Genomic DNA, 23,829 nt, shown 5'->3' with positions numbered 1-23,829 from the left:
AGAAGCCACATTCTTGTTGTGACCTTTCCTGTTGGGGGTGGGGGGACGGAAAGGAAGGAAGAGGGAGGGAGGAACTGGGGTGGCGGGTGAGAGAGACAGAGAAGGAGAAAGAGAGGGAGAGAGATCTTTCTTCTTCTAATAAGGCCACAATCCTATCAGATTAGGGTCTTACCTTTATGATCTCATTTAACCTTACTTACTTCCTTAAGATCCTATATCCAGGTGCAGTCACACTGGGGATTTAGGCTTCAATGTATTAATTTTGGGGGGATATGATTCAGTCCCTAGCACTTTTCTTACAGAACATAATTTTATTTGTTTATTAGCATCAACTTAGCTTAATGATTCAATGAATAAAACTTTAAGAGTTTCTTGTGTGGCTTCTCAATGCTTTGATTTTTATGGAAATACATGTAGCAATAGTCCTATCAGCCTAGTGCATTTTCCCATCAACCAGTGACTGCTGAGGCATTGTACTGCAGGTGGCACTCTTTTAAATGTATCCCTTTTCCATACACACACACAAAATGTAAAACTCAATTTTCCTTAAGATGGCAGTGTCTCCTGTTTTATTAAAATCTATTTAGCTGGATATAAACAAAACAGAATAAATAAAAATCAATAATGCATTAGTTCTGGGAAGATAGGATTTCTTTGAAATATTGAATCTGGAATTCTTTTTCTACCAATAGTGCATAGCAAAAATAACTATGCATGAAACACACTGTAAGGTATATATTTTTTCTCCTGCACACAAATAAAAGCCTTGCAGTCAAAAGGGCAGATGCTTTTAATTCCCTGAAGGGGGAAATCTGTAAAAAGAAAAAAAATTGAATTTGCAGCCTAAACACTTTTTTTTTAATGTGCAGATACCTCTGTTAAAGAAACTAATACATTTTGTCGAGTATTTGGAATTCATATCAAAGTTTCAGTGTATTTATTTTGATTGCAGCATTTTAATTCTTTAAAGATATGCTTACTTTGGCATTTTTCATGCTTATGGCTGGATTCTTATATATTCATATCTATATTTGTGTGTGTCTGTGTGTGTGCATGTGATTGTATGTGTATAGATAGTTTGATAGATTGATCAGAAGAGTTTCTGGGCTTTTTATTAAACCAACCAACCTAGACCCTGAACACTTACAAATTATAGGCACATCTGCAGAGGTGGTGGTGAAGTACAGATTTGTTAATTCTCCATGTGAGAATGTGGAAGAATGTGATTTTGAGGGTTTTAGTTCTAAACACTGAGAAATGGAACACAAAATCAGGTCATGATTTTTTCTATTAATAAGGGTGAAAATTGTGTTTTGGAATTTATTTTTTTACCCCCATTGTGTGGCAAAGTATACTTAAAGGGGCAGTGAGTTATTCTTTGTGTTGTTTCTCTGCAGACGTAAGACAGTTTTACAGATACAATGACAATAAAATTGATCATTTTAAGTATTAAAGTATTGCCTCTTGAGAGAAACCGTATTCATTCTACATTTTGATTCCTTACCAGCAAGAGCAAACCTCATTTGTCTATAGAGGTTTGTAAACTTTGCCTATCCTTTTGCAGATGACTGAAGGTTTTCTAAAAGAAATCCATCATTTCTTCAGTTATACTTCCATCATTCAGTATATTTAAAAAATTTGACCATAAATTGTTTTTATTTGTATTAAAGAAAATAATTACAGCTGCTTTTTTTTTTTTCCTACCTGGTACGGGAGGCAGTCTTTTGGAGAAAGGATCTCTCATCTTCCATAGACTGTGTTTATTCACCACTAATAGTGAGACTATTCTGTTTTTCTAAAATATTGTTTTTAAAAAGTAAGAAAAAGATTATTTTAAAATGACAGAAGTATTAAAGTTCCTGTTAAGTGGCTATAACTAAATCTGAATTGAAGGGGTAAACTAAATTACATTTTATTACCATTCTTTTCAGGTGACAGAAAGAAAGCAACAGTTGGAAAAATGCTTGAAATTGTCCCGTAAGATGCGAAAGGAAATGAACGCCCTGACAGAATGGCTGGCAGCTACAGATACGGAACTGACAAAGAGATCAGCAGTTGAAGGGATGCCTAGTAATTTGGATTCTGAAGTTGCCTGGGGAAAGGTAAAAACCCATATCACTGAAGGTTATTTTTAAGACACAAAGAAACACACGGTAATGTGAGTTTATAAGAAACTATTAATGTGGAGCAATAGTGGAAATACAAGCATTATCTTGCTTCACTTTCCCTTTCCTCAAAAATTCATCAGTAGCTTAACTCCATATTTCTGAATCATGGTAAAACCAGCGGGCGTCTTTAGTAAGAATCTCCCCAAAGCTTGTTTAGAATTAGGGAGGTTATGAAGAAGCCCTTAAAAGTACATTCATCATTAGTCAGAAAGTGAATCCAAAGATGAGATTGAGTGTTCCCTAGCTTGCCTCAGACAGACTGCTTTAGAGGGATTCCACCACTGTGACCAGGGCAGGGATGAAGAGACTGCACACAGTTGGGCTGGACAGTACTCACAAGAGCAGCAGATTGCTGGTGTCACAATTTAAAAAAAAAAGTCTCAAGGGGTCTGTGCGGCCGCTGTCATTTCCGCCACCAAAGGGCCCAGGGTTTTCTTTAATCCTAGCTGGTAAATTCTTGCTCTGTCTCTTGACAGTCAGATATTTTTGCTCCCCTAAAATGTAAGGTCAGGGTGCTCATAGCTTAATTTTTTTTTCAGTTGATTCATTACTAGATTACTTGAAAGTGCTTTGATATAAAGGAGACAGCCGATATTAATATGTTTTCACCTTAAACTTTGCTGAGCCGTTAGGCATTTAAAAAAAAATAGCTGCACTCTACCCCATTGGTTTTTTTAAATTAGCAAACACTGGCTTGTATCGGTGAGATGTTAAAAAGATCTATGCTTTTTTTTTTAATTCAACAAGGCTATTTAGATCATCCAAAGTTGGGAAATTTTAATTGCATTATGTAAAAACTTACAACCATACAATTCCACCAAAACTGAAAACTGATTTTCTCTATGTAAATTCAGAGGACAAGTAAATGTAAAATGTTGTTACATAAATATTTTTCAAGTAAATAGTAGTGAATGATTTCTTTTTCTTCCCTCTCAGAATTATGGGTAGAGAGAAGATGTTGAATTCCATTTTTTAGCTCAGGATTATATATGTTATGAGATTATTTTAGTAGCAAGTACAGAGGGTACAGGTTAAAAATTACAGTGGCCTTATTTTTTTTCCTTATTACCCAAACAAGTATTATATTTTTTTTGCGTGATAATTTAGTTTGAACGAATGGCAATCATGTACTTAGATGCAGGCTAGGCTGCTGTAAGAAATAAGCAAAAAAAACCCCACGACTCCAAGAAGATAGCGGTTTATTTCTGTCACTTAAGGTAGGTAGTTTTGGATAGGGGAAGTAGTTTTGTTCCACGAAAATCTCCCAAGAGGTAGGCCCCTTTCATTGCATTGCTCTGCAGTCCTCTGGGTATTTGTATTCTTATGGTAAAACTTGGTCACCACCACACCTCCCTCGCAGCCCACAAAAGGGAGGGAAAATCAGAAGTGGAGGAAACCAGCTCTCTTTTAAAGATGTGTTATAAATGCTCTGTGCATTATTTTACCCATCTTTCATTTGCCAGAAGTTTGTTACATGACCATATTTAGTTTCTAGGGAAGATAGCAAAAGATGGGTCCTAACTGGGTGGACAATGTGTCCTACTAAAATGATGAGTAGATTTTGTTTGAGAAAGAGAGAATACATTCTGGGGGATGCATAGCAGTTTTGGTCCCAGCAGTATCACCCCTGTATTTTGCATCATAAGATAAAGGTAGAGAAATACTGGGGCCCCTGAGTGGCTCTCTCTGTTGAGCCTCCGACTCTTGGTTTTGGCTCAAATCATGATCTCAGGGTCCTGGGTTAGAGCCCCCTGTGGGGCTTCACCCCCAGGATTGAGACTGCTTAAGATTCTTTCTCTCCCTTTGTCTCTGCCCCTCCCCGTGCTTTTGCTGGTACTCTCTCTCTCTCAATCAATAAAATCTTCAAAAAATAAAATAAAAGAGAAAGACCTTCATCATCTGTTTCTCTTTATAAAAAACCCATGTTCTACCGATGACAGTTCCTACCATTAAGTACTCATAAACAAACAAGAAGACCCAGACAATAATTATGATCTATTAGAGGATGAAATATAGTAAAACATGCAGGGGGCAAGTAGTAGTACATGCAGAGGATACGTGAAAATCATCTAGGCTTTCTTCTCAGTCACCCTCCCCTTAAAACACCCTCCCTTAAAAAATACCTCTGATTGTTCACATCCAATTTAATGGGTATATTAGTTTGCTAAGTCTGCTGTAACAATGTTCCACAAATGGGTAGCTTAAATGCCGGAAATTGTTTTTTCCCTGTCTAGAGACTTAATTGCCTGTTTAAATTTCCTATCTCCAAATTTGGTCACTTTCTAAAGTCCTGGGGTTAGGACTTTATCATGTGAATGTTGAGGGGACTTATTTCAGCTCCTAACAGTGGGGTAGCTTTATAAATATAATTTGGAATGCTACCATAATGGTGCACAAAGGAATAGAGCTTAAAGTAAAGGGGATTTTAAAAATTCTGACTACAACTGACTGAGGTGAAACTATGAAAGTATGGCACACAAGAACTTCAAATTCCAGTCCCTTAAGGCCAATGAGTAAGTCACCTAAGGAGATATTTTTGCATTAGCTTTACCATAAAATCATTAAAATATCATACAATCATATAATTAACTTGGCAAACATTTCTAGATTATTCTTGTCATATTAGAAGGCTTGAGTGGTCTGGAGATGCGTCAGCATATTGAGTCCATCTGGAAAGTATTTTCCGTAAACCAAAGAGCAATACTAATTTGAGATCCAACAAGAAAAAAGTATGGAAAAGTGGAATTTCTTTTTTATATAATAACTTACCACTTTTTTTTGGATCTTTTGAAACACTAAGATGCTAATGATATACTCTAAGACCCCTTAGTGGTCAAGTAGAAGTATACACAGTTGCATCCAAATTACTTACTTTGTTTAATAAATTCCCTTAGAGGGGCACCTGGGCGGCACAGCGGTTAAGCATCTGCCTTCAGCTCAGGGCGTGATCCCGGCGTTATGGGATCGAGCCCCACATCAGGCTCCTCCGCTATGAGCCTACTTCCTCTCCCACTCCCCCTGCTTGTGTTCCCTCTCTTGCTGGCTGTCTCTATCTCTGTCGAATAAATAAATAAAATCTTAAAAAAAATAAATAAAGTCACTTAGAGGGTGCTGAAACCTTTTTCAAAAGTCACAACCATATAACAAAAACATGTGACCTACAGATCTAAAGCCATTACATTTATGATAATTTTTTAAGATGAAAAAAATCAAACTCATACATTAAACCCCGTGATTCCGTAGTACATTCTCATTTCACATGCTCTCTTGGTAGATGGAGAACTTGACTCCAACTGTTAAATCTTGTCTGCCATTTCAAAGGATAAATGTCAGTTTTTTTTTTCAAAATAAATTGAGTATTCATTTAAATGCAATACATTGAATGTACTTGCCAATCATTCCAAGTATTTTTGACTTGGAGAAAATTTGAATATGTAGAGTCAGTTTATTTTTAAAGCGTTTCGTTTACTTCTACTGAATTTCTTTCAGTTATGTTGATCTAAGAAAATTGTATTTATTTACACATAAAAATATTTGAATGTCTAAATAAAAATCTTATACATCAAATTTAGTTACTAATGAAGTATTTACTTGACCTTTAGTTTATTCAAACAGAGCATACGTTCAAATATATTGACTACAATTAAATCCTTTGAGCTTTACTTCTATCCTATTTTAATTACACTTATTTATTGTGTATCTAGGTCCAGAAAAAAATATCTAGAGTGGCTTATAGAGATACATATGATTCATCTGGCCAAGCACAAATAAATTAGAAAACTAGAGAAAGGGGAAATTACAGTAGGAAACTTTGTACAGAAATATGCCCACAATATCCCATGGATAGTGGAATAGGCAGAGGAGGCTAAAGCCTCAAAATGTGGCACCAAGCTGGGGCACCTGGGTGGCTCAGTGGGTTAAGCGTCTGGCTCTTGGTTTCAGCTCAGGTCATGATCTCAGGGTCATGATCTCAGGGTCATGAAATCAAGCCCTGCATTGGGCTCCACACTCAGCATGGAGTCTGCCTGAGATTCTTTACCTCTTCCTCTCCCTTCTCCTCTGCTCCTCCCCCAGTGTGGGCTTGTTCTCTCTCTCTCTTTCTCCCCCCCCCACCCTCAAATATTTAAATAAATCTTAAAAAAAAAAGTTTGGCACCAAGCTTCCTATTGGGGAAAATAAAAAGTAAACGTACTTTTTGTTTTTGTTTTTACTGTGCTAGGAACACTTAACGTGAGATCTATCCAGTTACAATGTTGTATTGTTAGCTATAGGCAAAACATTGTACAACAGATCTCGAGTTTATTGATTCATCTTGTATAACTGAAATGGAAGTAAACATACTTCTGAGATTCAAAGTGTTCAAATTATTAAAACTATCATTAAAATAGTTTTAATGTACTATTGAGAGCATTTTTCTAAAATTTAGATACAGAAGAAAAATTAGACGGGATCATAAATGAGATAGCACCTTTATTAATATTCTTAAACGTAATAAAAAGGCTTATATTGCCATTTTTCTCTCAGTCTGCTTCCGTGCAAAACCAACGCCATGAGCCTGACCCTGGACTTTCCGTGTCTTCTTCATGAATGAGTATGAGTATGGCACTGCAGGGTCCTTTTGATAGGCCAACAAAGTTGTAGAAGTGAACTTTCCAAAACAAAATCTCTCATTTAGGTTTTACTCCTGCTCCGAATTTTATAGTCACATGTTCAAAACCAGAGGTGTTAGAGCACATAGCCCTCCCAAAAGATACTGAGTGCTGTATGAAACATTTCAAAATGTTTAAAAGTACCGTCTACTTGGGGATGACTATAAACCTGAGACTCTCTTAGGTATCTCAGATCAGATTTTTGGAGGTCTCAAGAAAAGAAAGAATGAGAGAACTTCCAGAAGTAGCTAGGATGGTGGCAAGGCTGATTAGCTGGAGGCACTGCTGGAAGCAAGAAAAACTGTCCTGTCAGCTTCCACCATATGCTTATGCTTCCAGATTGCAGGTACAGGGGAAAAAATGAATACATTTAAAAGGTAGTCCATACCATTAAACGGTAAAAAAAAATTAAATTCAAATAACAGGAAGCAGACATTTTAGAATAATAACAGAAATGAGATAAAAGTTTAATAATAGGGGGGCGCCTGGGTAGCACAGCGGTTGGGCGTCTGCCTTCGGCTCGGGGCGTGATCCCGGCGTTATGGGATCGAGCCCCACATCAGGCTCCTCTGCTGTGAGCCTGCTTCTTCCTCTCCCACTCCCCCTGCTTGTGTTCCCTCTCTCGCTGTCTGTCTCTATCTCTGCCAAATAAATAAAAATTTAAAAAAAATTAAAAAAAGTTTAATAATAGGAATTGAAAAGTTATACTGTTAATGGTAATTTGAAATTCCTAAAGCTCAGTAGCCCTTTCCCTGTATTTTAAAACTCAAACAGTCTGCCTCCATTAGAGTGGTGGTAAAGAGGGAAAATTAATATTAAGATTTTGAGGGGCGCTTGGGTGGTTCAGTTGGTTAGGCTTCTGAAGATTTCGGCTCAGGTCATGATCTCAGGGTTGTGAGATTGAGTCCTGTGTTGGGCTCTGTGGGTATGGAACCTGTTCAAGATTCTCTCTCTCCCTCTTCCCCTTCCTGCCCCCTGCTCACTCGCTCTCTCTCCCTCTCAAAAAAAAATTTTTTTTGAAAGAGTGGATCACTCCTAGCTGCATGATCTGGACAACAGAGATGGCTTGAGGAAACTGTAACTGTCATGTTTGTGACAGTTCCAGAATTAGACATTTTCTCCCCTCATACCTTACAAATCTCTGTTAAGGGAGTTTGCCAGGTTGAGATCAGAAACACTGATGTCTATAGAGTAGAAACAGACACAGTGGAAGGAAATGGTAAGGCAAACTAGAAGAGATTAGCAGCACCTGGAAAGTTTGAGTACCAGCACTGCACAGGATCCCTGAGCTGTCGTGACAGCTTCTATCTTCTTGGACTACCATGGACATTAACAATTTCACTTGCCAGGAGAACACGGAAAAATATGTGTTTTGTTCACTGGTGTTTCCCTTGCACATAAAATAATAATGACCCATAGTGCATGCTCAATAAATATCTATTCAGTGAAATGCAATTTAAGAGATGACAAAACATAACGAAAAGGCATTTTTTTTGAGAGAAGAGAAAAATGCTGACATGCTTCTGACATTATGGTAAGTGTTAGAACAAATGGAAACATGAACAATCATCTGATCAAATACTCCCATTTTATAGATGTGAAAATAGAAGTCCTGACACACAGAAAATCCACAATTAAAATCCAGTACTATCTTTGATTTCATTAGCTTTTTCCCCACTATAATTATTGTTAGAAGTCATATTTTCTAATAATTTTAAGGTAATCTAATTCTAACATGACCAAAAAGGTATTTGTCATTCACAATATGAAAAATATACACAATGGCTAAATTTAAAATGCAGATTAAATAAGTCTGCATGAAAATAAAAAAATGAAAATCCTGTGTGCACTTGTCTCCTATTATAGCCTGTAGTCTGTTGCCACTGGTGTGATTTTAGATTTTAAATTATCATTTGTTAATGTCTTAAAATCACTTTGATTAGTTGGATATAAGTCAGTTAATTCCCAATATCCCATTATGGCTACAATTATTTAGCATCTGAATTGAGCACAAAAATATAACTGTAGGAAAGTAAATAGTTATGTGATTAAATAGAAGTTTATATCTCTGACAGTCATTATGTTTGGAAAATGTAAGCTTCAGCAAAGTATGATTTTCTGGCTTAACCACTAGCAAATTTCATGTATTCCCAATTTAGTTTCAGTAGTCAAAAATTCAAAGCCATTTAAATAATTCAGCTACATTAAAGCCCTTTTAATATTCACAGTGTTATATAAAAATTAAAATGATCAAATATAATTCCCTGAAAAAATTATTTCAGTTCTTTAATACTTTAAATCCATCAGCTTTTTGGATAGTTCATATCTCCTATTTTTCATAAATTGACCATTAGATTTTATTAACAGTAGTGTCAGGATACCGAGAGTTGCCTGAAAGAATCACCCATACACACAGATGTTGAATTCAATTCAGGGTGTTAAATAATGCAAAATAATTGATGTCTAAATAGCCACTTATGTAACAAGTCATTGTGATTTTCACTTTGATTTCAGGGACAGATTTTTATAATATTCAACATGAGGAAGAACAGTGATAAGTTTCCTCAATTATCTTTCTTCTGTCACTTTAGTCCTAAAATTTAATGACAATCAACCAGTAAAATCGTGTGACAGAATGCATCATTTTGTTTGCCAGTTTGTTCTCAGCATTGGCTGCACATTGAAATCACCTGGGAAAATTTGAAAGACTATCAATGCCTGGAGCCTATCCCCAGAGATTATGATTTAATTGGCCTGAGTTTGGCCAGTGTCTCTAATAATTCAGAAAGTTTGAGAACCACTAGATAATGCAGTACAAGTAGTCTTATGAGATCTGCATTCAGTTTAGTCAACCATGTCCTGTATTTTTTTTTTTTAAACAATCACCTTTCACAGTTTAAAGAGATCTGGCCTCTGGTCCTAGATTATCTGGATAATTGCTTCAACTCATCACTCCTCTTAGCTATATAAAAGCATAAGAACTATTACTTATTTCTAAAGTCTGTTACACTATCATCCCCATGAAAAATTACATATCTTTTTTTAAAGCAAGCATAGTAATTTATCTGTGAAGTGAAATAACACTAGCAGACCATTAACTTGGTACAATGAATGCATCAAGCAGCTGTTAGAAAATAGAACATCTGTTAAATGCCATTGGAGTCACTATTCACTGTCATTATAGTTATAGCTGTAATTTCTGTTCTGCACATTCTGCTTTCATGAAATTCTTTTTTAATAGACAATACATTATTAATAAGAAGTCAATATACATTGCCATAAAATCCACTATTTAATGTTTTATGTTCTTTTTGAGTTTATCATTATATTATTCCATCACCTTAGCCTAATAATAAAATGTGTCCTAAACCACTAGCCGTGGCAGAGAAATGTAGGGACCTGTGAAAACAATTAATATCATATTTTATCACATTTAAGATATTAGATTGTATGATGCATCATCGATTTAATTACAGCTGTAGTAGATCAAAAGAAACACTACCACCTTAAACATAAATACAAATTCTAAATGTCATGTCAATTTCAGAAATCTTAATATGTGATAAATGCACTTTATAATTGCAATAATGTAATTTTTAAGTTTTTTCCCATAACTATATTTTGTACCTAAAGGTGAAAGAACTCTCTCCCATTCCTGATGACCAGGAATGGTATAATATTTATGTAGACTGACTAAATGCAGAATCTACTTGGGGAAGGGTACCTTTTAAAATACCCTTTTGGGTGTGTTAGTTAACCCTTCATCCATATTAGAGGGCACTTGCATAAGAGATTAAGAAAGAGCTAAAATAAGCAAGAATTTAGTAGCATCTTAGTAAAGTGAGAAAGATATATGGAAATGGTATCGTGGCACATTTTTTTTTTAACTAAATGTGGGGCTGAATGAAGACTGAACCTATGGGTCAGGAGACATAGATTAAAAAGGTTGGGGGTGGGGAGTGGGAATGATAGGAAGTCAGAGAAGTTATCCTAAGAATCTAAGTCACTAGGAAATTCCAGGAAACCTTTTGGAAGCCATTGGACCTCTGGAAAAGTGAGAGGTCAAGCCCAAGTGGGGTATGTTTCTCTGCCCCTGTTATAGTTGTAGATGTGTTTCTGTGGGACCAGATTATTAATCTTACACTTTTTACCATTTCACCTTTAAATAAAATTAACAAAAATGTTTCCATCACATGATGGTGTGATCATTAGAAACCAACAGAATGAGTTTTTCCATCCTGCTAACCCATCAGTGTAATGAATTGATAAGCTGATGGCTGAATCCTGAACCTCATGTCATTTTAAATTAAACTCGAGTGATTTAACTTTTGGATATGAAGAATGAATAAGAATGTATTTTCCATCCTTCACTGAACACATGGGTATCTTTATTAGGAGAAGTTAACCTGTGCTACCTCTTTTTTATTATAAGGAAATTGGAGTAGCTTTTGGAAATTGCTGTGGCTAGGAAGAAGTCGACAACACATTTATGTCTTTGAAATCATAGAAATTAGTGTTTACTGTTTTGACGCTATGCTGGAGCTGGTATCAAATCTTAGAGATTAAACATATGGACAGTAAAAACGTGTTAGCTTTTATGGCAGTTAATATTTAAACCGAGTTCTTCTCTTAGCTGATATTTTTCCTATGTCATTAAAAGCCCCAGGTGCCAAGTGTGTAGTTCACATTAAGCTGCTGGTGAAACTCCCGAAATTGGACTTATGATCATGTCATAGGTCAAAATAAAACTTAATATGCATAATTTTGTTTTTTACTCAGTCTTAAAATCAACACTAGAAGCTGTCACATTACAACAAGATTGAAAAAAAAAACCTAAAAGTTGAGTTACAACTTCATCGATTTAGTCACTGAATTTGGACTTGTCCATTCAGAAGGGTAGACCCTTCAGAACATTCTCCATTGCTCACCCAGCACGGCAGCTGGAGAAGGCATGCATGCTGAGGATTGGATGCTTTTTAAGAGAAGGAAGTAACATGTTTGTTCAACTCTTTCTCCCCATCTCACCACCCCCTTAAGAAACTACATTCCTTTGAGAGGTATGCATGAGGGTATGGAAAGAATGGCCAAAACAGTAGCTGGAGTTCAGTCCAGTGGTTCAGTTTTCAATACATCAGCAAGCGTAGACATGCTTATGGTATGGGAAACTATTAGAGCTGGTTCCTTGACATCACAAAATTTATCTTTTTGCTTTCCAGTAAGGATCCCATATTTTTCTTTGGGTGGCTTTTGATTCTGACCTTCATATTTTCTGGATTGTTTGGCACATGGTCTGTAGTCAATCCAAACCATCCGATCCTTAATGGTGAACTTCAGTTTCAAGTATCACCTCTCCCTTAAAGCTGTTCATGCTCATCCCAGCCATGACTCATCTTTGTCAATAAATTATGTTCTTTCTAGTATGATACCGAATTATTTGATTGCACTTTAGCCATTCTCTGCAGCTACACTATGGGTAAAATTAAATCAGGGTATGCAAAGACTACCTCCTTTCTAATCTCTGGCAGTGATTGGCACAGTACAGAGTGGGTATTAAGCACCAAAAGCAAATTCACTAACTGATATTTAATTGAGATCTTCAGAAAGCCAGATCAGTATATATTTTTGAAGCCTAAGATGATAATAAAGTCACGATTTTAATATAAAATAAGTCTGTTATATACCTGAAACTAATGTAAAAATACTTTTGTAGGGAAAATGAAAATCTGTTCAATGAGCACAGTATTTTTCCTAATGAGAAATAGCATTTCTACAAATGATTTAGTACCAGTTTGTTCTTGAATGCCAAATGTGAAGATTTAACTCTAGGTTTTTTGACAGTAAGAGTGGAAAGAGTGAATCACTTTTGGCCATAAGCTGTGATGAACCACCATGATAGTCACTGCTTTTTTCAAGCTTATGTTCATTATGGCAATAACTTTCATGTCTTTGAGTTCTATCTTATAATATTGGGGAAGCTAAAGTGACACTAGAAGTTATCTACATTTCCTGTTTTATTCTTCATTAACTGAATGAAGTATCCTTGGACATTAAACGTTTTCTCTTGAAAATTAGCTATAGAATTTTGGCAGATGTTTAATCCATAATAGTTGGTTGTGATCCATGAACTTTTGGCAACAGTATTTCCTAAATTCAAAACTTCTAACCTTTCTGAGATTTGGAAATTCCCATTGCCTTTAATTGCATTGCCTGGCATAGAAGAGACAAATGTCTGTGTACACAACTTTTTATAGCAAAGCCAAAATATAGTGTCGTCTTTAAGACATTTTAAGAGATAATTAGCAATCCAAATACAAAGTAAGATTCAACTTTTTAAGGTGTTACCTTTGCAAATAAATCATCTGTGGTGACAAGCCACTAGTCTGGAATGAATGCAGGAAGGAGGGCATGTTCATTTGCCTGTCTTTCCATATCTTTGATAAATGCATCTTGAGTATAAGTTTTATAAGAGCAGAAACTTTCTTTGTCATTTATTCACAGTGCCTAGAACAATGGCCACCATATAAGGTTTTAAAAGTTGTGTTCTACACAAGGATGCAGATGAAAGGAATGAAAGGGCTGAAATCTAGCCCATGACCATTCACAAATCAAATTCCAGAGGGGCTGTTTTCATGCAAAGGAGGCATTTCTCATTATTTTCTTAAATTAAGTAGAATCACCTATGTCATTACTACAACAGTGATGCCTTTAGTAGGAGCTCAGTAATATTGATGATTGCTACATGAAGGAATTCCTTCTATGAATAGCTAAGTTCACCCATGTAATACAGGTGACACGTGCATTACAGATAGCCCTTAAGTGCATTTGGCACTAATTACTTGAATTTCAGATATTTTTTTATTGGAAAAGAAAAACACAAATACAAAAGATTATCTTGGGTTAGGAGAAACAATATCTTTGTGCACAAATTACTTTATACAGTTTTTTTTACCTCATTTATTCCCCCTATTTATGTGATGTGAAAGGCAAAAGCAAAATGTGTGCACATAGTGATTTTGAATGCAACAGGCCTGATGGTATAAAGGAAAGACAGCCACAGAGCATCTAAGAATTAAAGGTGAGATACAAACTGGCCTCATAGAGACCCTTGCTCTTGGTCTTGATTACTTGGACCACCTCTGTTACTCTCCATACATGTTTCATTTGCCTCTTTGCAGGTGGGTTCCCTCCTCTTTATTACTGTTTCTGCTCCCCAGTGATTTTGTCTATGACTTTGGATGGCTGTGGTGAAGACATCAGTTCCATTTCTAAATGACTTAGCTGGTGTGTTATCACAGTCTCTGTATCTTTCAGTTAAACTTCTTGTGAGGATCTGGTCTGGCTTACCCCCTAGTGAAATGTCCCACAACTGTCTGAGGGCAAGAAAGGGATTGGGACAGGGGTAGGGAGGTGCTAGATGGTCACCTGGTCAGCTGTGATACATCAGCAGAAAAGGGCTGGGGGTAGAGCTGACTGTAAACATTTCTACTAGGATCAGTTTTTCTATCAACTTTCTACATAATTTCTAATATTGAATGTGCTCATTTTCAAGGTTTGTAAGTCAAATCTTAGAAAATGGTGGCGCTCTATTAAAGGTTTTCATATTGTCTCTTTATTTTCATGGACCTCTAATTGAAATTAAAGTGTTATTTTTCAATTATGAATGTGAGCAGGAAACCCCAGTAATAGAAGCAGTTCCTGAAACTTTGCCACCGGTAGAGATGGCAGATAATTTTACATCACATTCTAGTCATTGTATATATTTCACGACATCAGTTACGGTTACCACTACTTTTAAAGTATCCTAAGGATCTGCTAGATTATTATAGTAACACGTTAGGAAAGAAAACAGGTATTACTATCTTACAAGTTTTAAAAAGATATTTTGTATATTGTATTGCAGTAGAACTCCTTTCCTTTAAAATCTGGTGGACTTAAAAAATATTATTATAAGGAAGAGTCCTTATGTTTCATCAGATTCCAAATAGGTTTGTGGCATTAAAATGCTGAAAGTGTCTACTGTAGAAATACAAGAGCGCACTAATTGATGAATTTTCTAAAGCAGTTGCTTATTTGTAGATGAGATTTCTGAGGTCTGCCTTCAGCCAGTACATTTACAAATTAAGTAAATATAAACATGTTTAGATGGACAATATGTATGTTTATCTGTTAATGTAAACAATCATAAATAGAAGTTCATCATGTTTTTGTATACATATATGCTTATCTCTATCCAATAAGGAAACTACAATGTATATGATATGATTTTCATCATCAATAAAGACATATTGAAGGTTTAAATCACTGAAAAATCTTACTGCAGTAACCATATACACAGCCATTTCAAAAGCATTAAATCTAAAGACTATAGTATATTACTCCAAGCTCAAATACTGTCCTTTTCACAGGCTATTCAGAAAGAGATTGAGAAGCAGAAGGTTCACCTGAAGAGTGTTACAGAGCTAGGAGAGGCCTTGAAAACGGTTTTGGGCAAGAAGGAGACGTTGGTGGAAGATAAACTGAGTCTTCTGAATAGTAACTGGATAGCTGTCACTTCCCGAGCAGAAGAGTGGTTAAACCTTTTGTTGGTAAGAGAAGAGACTAGAGGATTTTCAACCCCTCTCCGTTATAAGAGAGAATTATGTATGCTTTGAGTAATAATATTTATGTCTGCAAATTCCTCAATTTCACATAAATGCTAGCTCTTAACACCTATAACTATATTTTAATATTTTGCCATGTCTCTGCTGTATTTTATATGGCGATCACACCTAAGTGTGATTTGACTGATACTATTTTTTTTTGTCTTTTAACATTATAGAAAGTAGGAAAAATCTTTTAAGAATATTGCCTAACCAATATTATGTTATGGTATATCTCTGTAAAATTAAGGAATACCAGAAGCACATGGAAAACTTTGACCAGAATGTGGATTACATCACAAACTGGATCGTTCAGGCGGAAGCACTTTTGGATGAATCTGAGAAAAAGAAACCTCAGCAAAAAGAAGACATACTTAAGGTAGCAAATAAAACATTATAAAAAGTAATTTTCTAACTGCACACCAATTAGGTCGATCATCAAGGACTTCTTAATAAGAGTGAAAAAAGTTCTTCCTCTCTTCCTTCCTCCCTCTCCTCCTACTTTCCTTCCCTCCCTATTTTCTTAATTCACATGGGAGTTAATGACTTTGAAGAGTTTTGTAATCTGGATATCTGCCCATATCCACCTCTCAGCTGATTACACAAAACTTAAACTCTGATGACAGAGGGATTCCAGGATATATTTTGGTGTCATTTTTTGCAAATTCCTGCCCATTTGACTAGTTAGTAGTGTGTTCTTATATCTAACACAAGGATCAGTTTCCTGGTATCTTTGACAGCCTATCTGAGTAAACACCTAAAATTCAATCATCTGGACATTTTGCCTATGCAATGTCCAAATCTTCATAATTAGTAGCAGTACTGAGCTTATATAAATCTGGATGTTTTTATTTTTAACCATATGTAAAGTAAACATGGCTTTGTGTTCTCTCTTTGTGTGCTGAAACCCATTATTAGGATGTCCTGAGTCATCTTTCAGAAAGGCAACTTAATCTTCATTTTTAAAAAAAAAGGTACCTATAAAAGGATGTGAGAGATATAATGTGTGACTCTATCTTATTGATGCTATATTATCTCCATTTGATAACATCTTTCTCAATTAAATAGGAAGAGTTGAATTTTTAACAAATTTCATTTAAATTAACGATTCCTTATTTTATTTTGCCAAAATAATGGTATTTAACTAGTGGGTTGCTATTTAAAGAACACTCAAAAATTGTAGTTTCTGTCTGAACAATTCATTTGTTTCCTTTTTATGAAATTGCTATTTTCCAAAGATTATAGTTCATTTTTACTGAAAAACTGTTGTGATTCAGACTATCCCTGAAACATATTCACTCTGCTGTGTGTACCTTATCTTGCTTTCTCTTGTCCTTTGATGTGTAGTTAAGGAATGCCATCTTACAGTGAATTTCCTTCAGGGTCTTTGAAATAATAGGATCTGAGTTATTCCACTTACACCTGCTATGACCCCTTGAATCAGGCAGAACCTCCCTTACTCTCTCTGTCTGTGACACAGAATCCTTATCTGTTGGAAAATCAATTTTTCCCCATGACATTTAATATGATAAACAAAAGGGAACTCAAAAGCACCCAGGAAGGAATAGAAAATTGTTCTTCAGCTACCTTTCCTCCTGAGCATATATTAGAATTGCTTCACAGCTATGAAATTGAGTAGAGTTAAGATAAAATAAGACTAAATATAAAAATATTACAATTGTTGCGGGCAACATAGAGAAGTCAGGAAAACATCCCTCGTCCTTCCTCAGGCTAAAAATAAACCTAGACCCAACTTAAACAAGGACAGCGACCTGTTTTCCTGAAATGGCACACATTCTCAGTCTTCTCCTCTGTTTTATGGAAGTTGGCTTTTTTCCTCCCTCTGTATTCTTCTGCATGTGCTCGTTCTTTCTTTCTCTTTCTCACTCTCTGGCTTTCTCTCAACTTCCATTTAATTACTAACTTCAAGCCCTGTCTCTTGCTCACGGAATATAGCGTTTAAAGGCTGAAATGAATGACATGCGCCCAAAGGTGGATTCCACGCGTGACAAAGCAGCAAACCTGATGGCAAACCGCGGCGACCACTGCAGGAAAGTAATAGAGCCCAAAATCTCAGAGCTCAACCATCGATTTGCAGCCATTTCTCACAGAATTAAGACTGGAAAGGTAGGAAGATCTGCTCCAAGGTGGAAACTAGTGATAAATGATCTCTTGCGAAGGTTGCGCAGTACTCTGAAGGGGGCAAGCGACCCCCACAGCAAGGCTTTCAAAAAGAAAATGAAGGCCAAAATGTATTTAAGGAAATTTTACCACTGAATCTCATGAGAGATCAATCTCTCCCCGCTACACCCCCACCAGTCTCCCTGTCTCTCTCTTTCTCTCTTTCTGTCATTTTTCCTTTCATGCCACAGCTATTCTAGAACTGCATTCTGTACTGGTTTACATATGTACTTTCAGGGGTAACCTACAGCAAAGTAACAAATAGCATGCTGCAGGCCAACAACAACAACAAAAAAGCACAAAGACATCCATCTAAGGAAAGCACTACTGACTTATTTTGCCAAATATAATATTGCTTGTGTGTAATATGGATCACATATCCAAAATGGGGCCTTGTACATCTCCTGCATGGTCTAGGGCGTTTGTATCTCTTTATTAGTTGTGCACATGTGTGTATGTGTGTGTAGTAAACTTGCTCTTGCTAACTGCCGATACTTACTGTGACGAAACCCATTAGGCTACAATGACATGCTCAAGCAATGAAAACAAATAATTGCAAAGCTTATATATCTTAATTTTGTAATTTTATATGTCTATATTTATTCTATTTAATGAAGAACCAGGGGATATTGAACTTTTGCATGATAACCCTTTATATTTGTGTAACATTTAATGAAGACAAAATCTTACCTAATAGGTAGCTTGCAAAAATATATAAAAATATATAAATCCAACTCGTTTGGGTAAGCGTCACATTGCAAGGTAATTACCCCCAATTTTATAAAATGTCAATTGACACATTTTTCAATATATATGATATGCTTTCAAATACAAAAATGTATGTAAAATAAATATATGTATTTACATATACAGATAATTGCTATGAATAATCTTAAATGAGAAAAGCGTTATTGAAATATTTGTGAGAAAATATGATGTAATATGTCAGGTAAGTGTCAATCCCTGGAACAATAGGAAAATATGCTTGAAAATTATTTTGAAAAATATGGACACCCAATAATAGCATGATTTACAATTGCTCTATTTTTTAACTCATTCCAATGTATCACTGTTATATGTACTAGTACATATTTAAAAGTTTCTAAAATATATGGAAATGTGATATGAATTTCAAATACTTTATACCCATGAAACATAGATATCCTTCAGAACTTGCCTTCCCAAAGCAAAAAGATATTAGCTTTCCTTAATGCATTGCTTTTTCTTTGTAATGTTTAAATTAATGAGTTAGTTATACTCATTTATGTACTATTTTAAGGAAGCTGTCCTCTCCTGGAAAATATCTGAAAGACTCCAGAATTTATTTTCACAGCATAATTGTTTTTTGTAAGAATTCACTCTGCTGTTTAAGACAATTGTTTTTACTTCTAGGGATTATCATTAGAGTATGTAATATCTAAACAACCAAAGCATATTTCAGTCATCTTAAGAAATGGATGCTAATTCTTCATCACTATGTTTTGTATTCTTCCTGTCACATATATTACTAAGCTATAGAATATTTCAAAGAAAACAGGGTATTCTTGATCCTTTCAACAGTAGATTAAGACAAGATATGTCACAAGATTGTGACTTGTAGATATTGAAAAAAGAGTAGATTCAACCTGCATGATAGAAGCTGCCAGACTTAGCATGGCCAAGAGAAGTTTGTGAATTTTCATCCTACGTTCCATACACATTTGTCAGTTACTTCCATATGTCATGCATTAGGTGAGCTAATTGCTGCACTTCTTTTATTTTCCTTACTGAAGAAAGGCATAAGAGATTTTAAATCAATGTTTTCAATTATATATTAATTAAGAAAAGAATCACATTGTCACTTTTCAAAGTACTCCTTTTTCTCTAAATTAATAAAGATGACTGGATGAGATAGTGACCCCATTTGGGGGCTTTGAGAGATAATTATACTCGATCATGATGAAACCAAAAACATGGAGGTAAAGCTTATCTGACATTTTGCTGATCTGTTCATTGCATCATGCTAGTGAGTGTGGAAATATGCACGGGTGCAAAAGATACTTAAAAATATCTGTTTACAAACACAAACAAATAGTCATTGCAGCCATCTGACATGTTTAACACTAGTACATCTTCATGAAGATGTTCAATTAATGAGGTAATTCAAGCAATCACATAGTATAATATGAAGAGCAGTGGACATAGAAGACAGAATCCGAGGACTAACTTTGTCAGTATTAGGCAGAACATGTGATTTCTCTTAAATTCCATTTTAGTGTTTGTAAGATAAGGGAATTAAACTAGACTAGTAATCCTTAAAAGGAAAGCATCCCACCACCACCCCCGGCCCCCAAGGGTTATTATTTAGAACAGAATGTATAAAATGGATAACAGGAGAGTTAGTGGATGGGTGGATTTCTGTCCTTTTATCTTTCTCCTTCCTGTGGTAGGATTCAAGAGATACAAGTTATGTCCGTAGAACATAGTGTAAAATTTCTGGGTTAGATTAGCTAAAATTAGGAGTAATTAGCTCTTAATAGTTCTAAAGTTTGACAGTCCAGTCATCTTTTGTTGGTGCAATAAGGAATTTAAAATGACCTGTACGTGTGTTTGCTTATGGAGTAGGGTAATTCTGGAAGTGCTCTAATTCTCAGGGGTGACTTGATCTCAAAGTCAAGCTCCTAATACAGTAGAGCTTATGCATGGTAAGATTAGGTTGGATAATGCCCTTCTTATGGTTAAGTCTATGGGCAGGTTTTACTTTAAAAAATTATCTGGGAAAAAATCTACAGTGATAAATTAAAGTAGGTTGGGAATATATATGGGTAGAAAATAGACTCAGTATAAGAACTAACTTCCGGATCCTTTTAAAGGTGAACTAGAAAGGGCAGTCGAATAGAGCAAAATTTTACCCTGAAAACCCACCGACAGTCCCTAGATTCATTGTTTGGTGAAGAATACAAAGTTTATGTCTCCTGCAAGGACTGTTAATGACAAGAAATTACACAATCCAGAAGGCAATGAGCATTGGGGTCCTCAGTTTAGATTGGTTGAGAACTTGTCCATCAGATGCAGCTCTCTGCAGTGGTAACTTGTAACCATTAATGAGGAACAGCATGGTCAAAGGAAAAAGTTCTTAATTTCAAGCCACAAAACTTGCTTTGAATGTGATTGTGGATATGATACTTAGCCTCTCAGAGCCATGTTTTTATCTAGAAAAGTAGTAAGATGATATCTGTTTATCTTAATCTGAAGTTTGTGGTAAAGATCGAATGACTTAAGATATGTAAAAGCATACATTTAAAAAACCTACATATTACTTTATAGTTACAAAATGGTAAAAATCATTAATATCCACAGTTATTTCCATCATATTATATGTTAGCCTTGAATGGCCAAATTTTGAGAATTAAGACAGAAGTTGATGGGAAAAAGAAACGGAGGAATGGCTGATTTCTCCTTCTGGCCTCTGTTGGTAATGGGCTGGGATCAAGAAGATGTCTTTGCTATTTCCATTGTAAGGATCAGCTTTATAGATTATCAAGCAGACCAATATAAGAAAAAATACTAGGAAGTTCTGCTTGTCCCAAATATGACATGAAATGCTATCTCTTATTGCATTTAGTTTTATCGGTAGTGTCTGAGTGCTTTGAGAAAGCTTAATCTCTCCTAATCTGTATGAAATCAGTTTGAGAAAATGGCGGTTTTAATGGGGATGGTGAGAATTATAAAAATGAATCAGTGGTAACTTCCTAACCCTGGATAAAGTCAGTGGAATCAATGGGGAAAGACAACATGTCTCAACTCTTTCTGTTTCAGGGCTTCTGAACATGGTGGTATAGCAGGGTGATGGTGAGGAAGATGCTGTCTGGAAAAGAAGATAACAGGAAACAGATGCATAGAGGGCAGAAATAAACTGACTACTTAGTGCTGTTCCTTATGGCAGCTGTACTCCTCTCCATCTTCTGAGAAGCCAAGTTGGAGAGGGGAGTCTGCATTTTGGGAGAGATAGTAGTTGAGGTAGATCGTAAAGGATTAATGAAGGAATGGTTGGAAAAAAGGACCAATATGAATGATCTCTTACCAACCATGTCGTATTTCAGGTCACAATGTTTGGTTCTGCAGTACCTGTATTGCTAGCTCAGGTGTGATGAATTCAAGGAGCTTACTGTTTAATGGTGGAGCAAGATATGTTCATGGATATTGAGCCAAGAATGAGTGTATGCTGGGTGAATTTAGCAGCCACTCTAGCAACATAGAGGAGGTAGCAATTCAGGATAACCTATGAAAAAGCTCAAGAGTGTATAGAGTGTTCAGTGGAGAGTACATTCAGTTTACTTACGAAATGTAGATCATGGAGTGTGAAGCTTAGTTGTGGATGATAAGACTGAAAAGGATGATTAGACACAGTGTGGAGAGGTCATAACAACCAGACTAATAGTTTATGCTTAGCTCAGTTAGCAATGAGGAGTTCTTAATGTTTTTTTTTTTTCAGTGCACTGTTGAAAGATTAGTCCAACAGTGGTTGTGAAGAGAATTCAACTTAATAATAACAGGAAGCAGGGAAACCAATTAGGAAGCCATTGTGATAGTCTAGATGAGAAACACTGAGTACCTCAAATAAAGGGATATCTCTGGGAATGGAAAAGAAGTGACAATGTAGAGCAGTGACTTTCAAACCTTTCTGTACTTGGAGGAATTGTTAAAACATAGATTGCTGTCCATCCCCTGTCCCCACTGCCCATAGAGGTTATGACTCAATAGGCCTTGAGTGTGGCCTGATATTTGCATGTCTAAGAAGTTTCTAGGTGATATCGATGCTAATGATCTGAGACCCACTTTATTAAGATTTATGTGCTATTGGGGGAAAAAAAAGAGTTATGTGCGATTGGTATTTTATATCATATACTCTTTAATTTCCATAATGGGCCTTAAAATGCTTTTACAATTCATGTAGCAGTTTCTCTATATGTTTTAGTGTAATTATCACATGAGATTTGGACAGTCTGGCATCATATGTGTAAATATTGAGTTTTGTTGCTATTATAATTACAGTGTCAAGTTTTTGACCTCCAGTCAGTGTTAGCAGATGCAAAAATAATCGTTCTTTGGATCAGAGACTTTTCATACATGCGCACACACACACACACACACACACCTATGAGAATGCCAGTGAGTTTCCCATTTAATGTAGAATATATCAGGGGAAAAAAAAACCCTATACGGTTGGGTCTAATCTATCTTAACTAGTGGCTTTATATGTGAAAAGTAATGTATAAATACTTCAACGATAGTTTAGACAGATGTTTTGTCTTTCCTAAACATCAGTGGGAAATAAATAATACCTCTTATGACCTAGAATGTCAAAATAAGATTTATTAAATTTGAAAATTTTAAGTAATACCTAATTTTCAGTAATCAACCTTGTCAATACAAATATATTGATCTTTTTCCCCTTTGTAGTCTCTTTCTAATTTAACACCTCCAACAGAAGAGAACATGGCCCATTAATTGGTATGGTTGTTCTTGTTTGTATATGTGTATGTATTTATATGTGTACACATATAGATTGTAATGCATGTGCATTGTTTTACACATACAAACACATACATATATATACACACTTTATAGTAAAATTTTCTACAAAGAAATTATAACAGAAAACAAAAACTTTGGTGAGGTTCCACAGGAATTACATAATTTGTAGGGTACTAAAAATATAACAATTACAGTTAATATCCTCAAATAATATTAACAAATTAATACTCAAACCATGTAATAGTATACTTGCTAATTTTATTTCACTGAAATAAATAAGAAATGAGCCTAGCAACAGAATTCCTATATCAACAACTTCTTTTCACATTTGTAATTTGCTATCCCTTTATCAAGGTTAATTCTGTTGAAAATTTAGTAACAAATCCTTCTTACAATCATTTAAAATGTTTTCGAAGTAGATGTTAATCCAGTTTGGTGAGCAATGTCATTTGCTAGAACTAACTGTGTCTTATTAGCATGACATTTAAAATACGTAAAGCTGTTTGGTGATTCCTGATTATGATCCTTTAAGAAGGAAAACTATTCCTCTGATCAGTCATCAGATGAAAAAGTAATCATTCCTTGGACCAGGGACTTTCAGATATTTACAGGGGACTGTGAGAGCCAGTGGGTTGCCCATGTTCTCACAGTTCACCTGGTTAGAAAAATGTCAGA

General features: G+C 35.5%; 1 protein-coding gene across 9 annotated transcripts in view; it reads left to right on the top strand.

Moving 5' to 3' along the window:
- DMD (dystrophin) overlaps nucleotides 1-23,829 on the top strand; it is a 2,070,581-nt gene that overhangs the window by 843,540 nt on the left and 1,203,212 nt on the right. For all 9 annotated transcript variants that reach the window (XM_034649821.1, XM_034649815.1, XM_034649816.1 and 6 more), the window contains 4 exons: nucleotides 1,932-2,102; nucleotides 15,223-15,402; nucleotides 15,707-15,835; nucleotides 17,413-17,583. In XM_034649821.1, the coding sequence (XP_034505712.1) occupies nucleotides 1,932-2,102; nucleotides 15,223-15,402; nucleotides 15,707-15,835; nucleotides 17,413-17,583 (651 nt within the window). The remainder of the gene's footprint in view (nucleotides 1-1,931; nucleotides 2,103-15,222; nucleotides 15,403-15,706; nucleotides 15,836-17,412; nucleotides 17,584-23,829) is intronic.

The sequence above is a fragment of the Ailuropoda melanoleuca genome, chromosome X (genome assembly GCF_002007445.2).
Source record: "Ailuropoda melanoleuca isolate Jingjing chromosome X, ASM200744v2, whole genome shotgun sequence".
Taxonomy (NCBI): domain Eukaryota; kingdom Metazoa; phylum Chordata; class Mammalia; order Carnivora; family Ursidae; genus Ailuropoda; species Ailuropoda melanoleuca.
Note: the sequence above shows the minus strand (reverse complement) of the source record. Positions and strands in the feature narration are given on the sequence as shown.